The sequence below is a fragment of the Terrapene carolina genome, unplaced genomic scaffold, assembly GCF_002925995.2.
Source record: "Terrapene carolina triunguis isolate 2854851 unplaced genomic scaffold, T_m_triunguis-2.0 Scaffold85, whole genome shotgun sequence".
Lineage (NCBI taxonomy): Eukaryota > Metazoa > Chordata > Testudines > Emydidae > Terrapene > Terrapene triunguis.
The window spans coordinates 22,391,611-22,398,026 of NW_020664436.1; the positions used below are offsets into that span (position 1 = coordinate 22,391,611).

Here is a 6,416-nt window from a genome sequence, read left to right on the forward strand (position 1 = left end):
GATTAAAAAAAAAAAGAGAGGGAAAAAAAAAAAAAAAAAAAAAAAAAAAAAAAAAAAGCAGTAATTGGAAGATGCCTCTGACATTTAGAGAATGGATTTGGACAGATGCTTAAAAACAGAATTAAAGGCATAACCATTCAATACTTGGAAGCGGAAGTCAAGAAAAACAAACTGGAAATGAAATATAAATGTATCAAGGGGTAACTAACCACTGGAGATTACTGACGGATGTAAATTCTCCATCACTTGGCATCTTTAAATCAAGATGTAATGTCTTAAATATGTATCTTAATTCAGTGTTTGTCAACCAACGAATCATGAAAGGCAATCAGGAGGGTTGTGAGAACTCTGAATTTATTACAATCTAAAGTAATAAAAATTTCTCTTCCACTCCCCGCCCAAACTTATCTTTCAAGGTCAAATATAGGAGGTCAACCTCCTGAAATACATACAAATTGGCCTATCAACATTTTTTGTTTACTCCCTTATAATAGATGTAAGTGGTCATGAAAATGTATAAGGGGTCCCCCAACTTGAAAAGGTGAGTACTTTAGTTAAACCACAAGTTAATGGGATCAGTGTTAAACACTGGGTGAAATGCTATGGCCTGTGTTAGTCATTATGATAGTCTATATATGCAAGTCAGACTAGATTATCATCATGATTCCTTCTGGCTTTACAATCTATACTGCTATTGCCTATGACAGCCTGTGTGCATTAAGTAGCAGTTGTATTGCATTTATTTCCTTAAAGTGTAAAGATTGCTTTTGTCAACAAGGTTACATGATTTAAAATCTCCATTTATAAAAATGGTTAGACATAATTTGTACTCATAACTTAACTGCATGGTTGTTTCTTTAGCACTACCATTTTCTTCTGACAAGTCTTTGGATATTCTAGGAAGGCTTACTGCTTCCATTTTCATTTCTACAATTGAACAGATGGGGTATTTTAAACACTTTTTTGCTTGTCTTTTTCTTTTAAAGCTAGGCTCAGACAATTGAAGTTATGTTGTATACACCAAAGTTACAATCATTGTTTTTATAAAAACAAAAACAGCAATTTATTAAATTCATAAAGCCAATCGTATCTGTTATATATATCCAATTACAAATATCTTAATATTGTTTATAAAAATAAAAAAAGTAAACATTTTTTGTTTTGATGAAGAGTGTATATTGATTACATTGTGTATCCAGGAAGCTTGTTTACTACTAGTTCACTGATGTGCTTATATTGATTAGGAATACTCAGTGTCCCAAAGTTGTCATCCTCTTCCTTGTCTGATGTATTGTTTTCCACACAACTAAGTTCAAGATCAGACATGTTGGATGGCAAGTAGGAGCTAACTTGAGATGTCCTCAGTGACTGGCTCTTTTCCAAAGAGGTTTGGCCCTTTACTACACTATTCATATCAGAATTAGTTTGCTTACTCTTCACCTCAGGGGCCTGGAAAACATTTTGGTCAATTTTGCTATCTTCTTCCTTGATGTGTGGAGCTAATTCCTGCTTATCTAATGAACCTGCAGGAGGAGAGGAGTCACTAATGGATATACTGACAGCCGCACCTGTACTCTGTTTTTTTGCTTTTAAATCATAGGTTCTTTTAAGAGACTGGACTGGAGATGCAGTTGAAGGAACTGGTAGAGGAGCTGAAATACTTTCAGTTCTCAGACTTTTTTCAGAAAGTCTGGACTTCTTGGATTCTGAATCCATGTCTGAGCAAGCTTGCTTTGGGCTTACCAGTGCAGGCTCTGGGCTGCTATCAAGAGTTTCTGAGCCTCTGCCCGTATCGTCAGCACTGGTGAAATCTTCCGAATAGCCTGTGTTCTCAGGGCTGCCAACAAAGTCATCTGAATACTTGAGTTCAGGGTTACTTTCAAAACTGTTTTTGGGGCCTAACTGATAATCACCTAATGTGGAAGCATTATAGTGATCCATGTCTTTGTCATGAATAAACTGTACTGTTTCCTCATCTACTTTATTTCTCTTTGCATCAGTATCCTGGGTGAAAGCTCTTGGCAGGTGGACTTTCACATCCTTTACTTTGTAAGGGGTTTTAATTGTAGTTCCTTCCAGTGAACAGTTTGTATTCACTTCATACGGATTCTCTTCCTTTGTGCTTTCTTCATGATTGTTCGGCCTATTGTGAGCAGCATGTTTTTGTAGATTAGAAATATCTTCCGTTATAGTGGTAGAGTAATCTTTTTCAACACTACTTTGTATTAAAGTCTCAATATTTTCATGAAGCTGAACATTTTGTTCTAAAATTCCTCCCCTGGCAGGAGGCCTGTAAGAAGACAGATGCTGTTCAGCAGTGTTTCTGAATAGTTTTCCTCTGGACAAAGAGCCTTTGCCTTTCTTTTCCCTCAGCATCTCTACTTGCCTTTTTCTATATTGTTCTCTCCTTTCATGAAGTATTAACATATCTGGATTGGTCTGCTGTAATCGTAACCTTAGTGTATTTGTGAGTCCATAAAACAGTTTCTTTCTTGGGGGTGTTTTCTCTTTGGTTCCACTCTTCTTTTCAAAACCGTTGTTTCTTGATGCTGCAGCAGCTTTCTTGGTTCCTTTCCCAGCCCCAGTCTCTCCTAAGGAAGAACCACCCAATTTAGAAAACTCCTGCTCACTTCTTTTGAATCTTTCACTGGGGTTAAGAAGTGTTTCCTTATCCTGCCCCATTGGCCATCTGCTTTTAGCAAGAGGTCTTGAGGGCTTGACGTCGTCTTCTACTTCTCGATATAGCCAGGCCAGCTGGGGGTGAACAGTAGAAGGTCCCAGTTGCAAGGGCTGGTTGTTCAGCAGGGACAGTTCTACCAGCAAAGCATTGATCAGAGGCAGCTCTCTGAGAGCATCTCTGAGCAGCTGGGCACTACCCAGCGACTGGGCCAAGGAACCAGAAGCCTGACCTCTGTCTGGACAAGCTTCCTGCAATGGCACAAGGGGTACACTTGGGATCTGCTCCTGCAGTGCCTGAGGCTGAGCAACTGCCACCCTCTCAGGGGGCCTGGGTGGTGGGGGCTCTGTGGGCAGGTGGCTGTAGTACAAGGGGGGAGGGCAGAAGACGTTTGCTTCTATCTCCAGCTCCCTCACCTCCTCCCCACTTGGCTGACGGGTCTCGCCAGCGGGGGATGAGGCTTGGCCGCTGTGCTCAGGCTCCAACTCCCCAACCTCTTCCCTGACCTGCGGCTCCGTCTGGCTGCCCATAGACGTGCAGCGCCTACTACGACCAGACGCCTGCTCCCCCGGGGCCCCCTGCGGCCTGGGCCCGCTCTTGCGCTGGGTATCCGGGGGGCTGGGCGACGGCGCTCCCCCAGCCACCTCCTGCCCCAGGCCCGCAGGCAGGTGCCCCAGCAAGGCCGGCCCCAGGCTGCTGAGGCGGTAGCCCAGGGCCAGCTCCCCAACCCGCTCCCCCATGAGGTCCCGCAGGGGGTAACGGCCCCTGCGGCCCCGGGAGTCGGGCCTCGCCCCGCCCTGCGGCGGCCGCAGCAGCTCCTCGGCCGCCGGGGCCAGGGAGACACAGCAGCTGCCAAGCAGGCGGGCCGGGCCGGGCCCCGGGGGCAGCGCCAGCAGCAGCGCGTAGAGCGGGGCGCGGCGGAGCAGGCCCCGCAGGGGGCCCGGGCCCAGGCGGAAGAGGCAGGACTTGCCCCGGCCGAAGGGGACGAGCCGCCCCGGCGGGCAGCCCGGCTCGGGCGGGTGCACCAGCAGGGTGGGGAAGTCCAGCAGCCGCAGCGCCACGGCCGGGCGCAGGGGCCCGCGCGGGGGCAGCAGCCGCGGCTCCACCCGCACCCACTCCACCAGCAGCTCCAGCGAGAAGAGGCCCTCGCGCGCGCCGCCCGCCTCCTCCATCACCCAGCGTCACGGCGGGCAACAGCAGCGCGCGGGGGCCTCCGCGCCGCCGCGGTCAGGTCCAGGGTCTCGCGAGAATTGTTTGTGGGGCGAAGTGGGATGGCGTTGGTGAAGTCTCGAGGGGATAAATTAAGTTCTCGCGAGAGGAGCGTGGCGGCTCACGGTTGCGTATAGGAGCTGCACAGGAAGTTAACACGACAAAATCTGTCAGCAACCGGAAGACCTCGCAAAGCCCCTTGGGAGTTGTAGTCTCGGCCCTAGTGCTGGAGCCGGGGAAACCTCCTAGTGGTGACGCTGCAGCACCCTCCTGCCCGTCACCTGCGGCTGTTCGCCTGGCTGCTGCTGACCCCGGAACTAGGGCTGCAGGGACGGGCAAGCAATAGGGGGCGGGGCTGGGGCTTATGGGGCTTAGGCCCCAGACCTCCAGGGGGTAGCACCAGCCCAGGAGTGACATGTGTCCATCCACTGTCACTGCACGTGCTCCAGGGGCTCCCTCATCCCTGCCTCCCTGTGTGCTGCCTGGGCCTAACAGTGCGGGAGGAACCTGACTGAGTCACTTGGCGGGATGCCCACCATTCAGATATGGGATTCGCAAAACTGTGTTTGGCATTCCTGAGGAATAAAAGTTATTGTATCAGCTGTAAATGCCATCTGTTCATTTTTAATACGTTCCTCCCTGTAGTGTCAGAGCACCATGCACACCCATTGAAAAATACCAGACCTAATTCAATTCTCATGCTCATTTAAATTAGGAGAAACTGTAAATTACTTGAGCTGTACCAACATAAAAACTGATGTGAGATAAGAATCAAGCTCAGCATCTTATAGCCAGAGCATTATGTGCCTTTGAACCTTTCTTATCTCCCTCTTCCATTTTAAACCAGTTTCATTGCCACTGATAGAAAAAAATGCTATCAGTGAGGCGCTTACTTTTTGAAGACTATTTTGTTCAATTAAAATCACTCTAAAATAATATGACCTAGATTGATGGCATTCAATTAAAGTTACAGAATACTCTTAGCATTTACCAGCAGGGAGCTAGCTAACGGAAGAGAAAACCAATTCCTCCCTTCCTTTGTTCTGTTCTATTCCTTCCTTTCTCCTTCCTTTGCCAACAATCACAATCATCCCAAAAAAAGGAAAATGTGAGGCAGGATACTGACCTTCCACTTAGCCAGCACTGAAGGCTAGAATCACCATGCTTTCAGAATCCAACTCTTAATTTTCAGCCAAATACATTTTGTCTTCATTAGGTATTTTGCCTGAGTAAAGAGTTATGGATATGATCCTTTATTTGTGACCGGGATTGAAAGGGAAACACTTAATGGGCAACAAGAAATCTGCAGTTCAACTCTGCTAGTACTCTGTTAATGCCATTGAATAGGCATTATCTTTGAGACAAAACAAAATGGCAATCTGTCCCCCTCTTTAAATGAGTTGGAGGAAATAAAAATACTTAGCAATTTACAAACAACCCTCAGAATACTCCAGAGGGGTACATGGGTAGGGATCTGCATTTTACACATGGGCAAACTGACACTGAGGTTGTAGTCCTAAATTTCAAGGTTAGTGGAGACTTCTGAAAATGCCCAACCTGAGAATCTAGGGCCAAATTAATCCTTGGTGTAACTGCATCAAAGTTAGTAGTTAAACCATGGATGAATTTTCCATCTGTCGCCTGATTTTCAGATGCTGAGCACCCACAGCTTCCACTGATTTCACTGAGAGTTGCAGGTGTCCAACATCTCTGAAAATCAGTCCCAATGTGTCTCAGGATGGAACCCAAATATGGAAGCACACAAAATTAGTGGATACTTCTGAAAATGTGACTTGGCCAAGATCAGACTGTGAAGCGGTAGTAAAACAAGGATTAGAACAGCAAAGGATTTTTTAATGGCTCCCAGTCCCACAATCAGTTGACAGGAACATGCTGCCTCCCTTGAAATCCATATGAAAAAGATTGCTGTAGTAGTTACAACAATTTGGGGAAAAAATGATAAACTTCTGTCCCACGCATCATGATTTCTAATGAGCAACATCACAGGAAGACTTATGATGCTATTTGTTTCAGGTACTAAGACAGAAGCATTCTGCAAAGAGCTATTTAAGAAAAAATCATACAGCAGGGAGGCTGGATTCTGGAATCCAGCAGTAGCTGTAAATGAAACTACATGGGTAACAGGCAGTGTTTTACATTTTTTTCCCATTCAGGTGGATGCAAATAGTTCAAGTAAGATATGGCCAAATCAGATGACAAACAGAACTACATAAGAAACAAAACCACACTTTTTTTTCAGTCTGAATTATTTTTTCCCCCTCTAAAATTAGCACTTTCATTCATCAGTTTCTTTCTTAGGCATCTCAGATTGCTAGATTTGACCTCAAATAGATGAATTTTGGGAGAGTAGTGAAAAAAATCCAGACTTGCTAGTTAGACTTACATTTAGTATTTGGATGTAGGTTCTTTCAAATCCTGAAGAAAGACAGTTGTGGATTCCAGTTAAGAGCTGCTCCTTTAGCAATGCCAAATCCATGTTCTGGAAGGAGAAAGGCAACCAAATAATATG

At 45.7% G+C, this 6,416-nt stretch overlaps 1 protein-coding gene across 1 annotated transcript; it reads right to left on the bottom strand.

Annotated features, from left to right (window-relative positions):
• Nucleotides 1-678: 678 nt before the first annotated feature.
• MAP10 (microtubule associated protein 10) lies at nt 679-3,881 on the bottom strand. Its single transcript, XM_024209409.3, has one exon. The coding sequence runs from the start codon at nt 3,847-3,849 to the stop codon at nt 1,183-1,185; it is 2,667 nt and encodes an 888-aa protein (XP_024065177.2). The 5' UTR covers nt 3,850-3,881; the 3' UTR covers nt 679-1,182.
• Nucleotides 3,882-6,416: the final 2,535 nt, after the last annotated feature.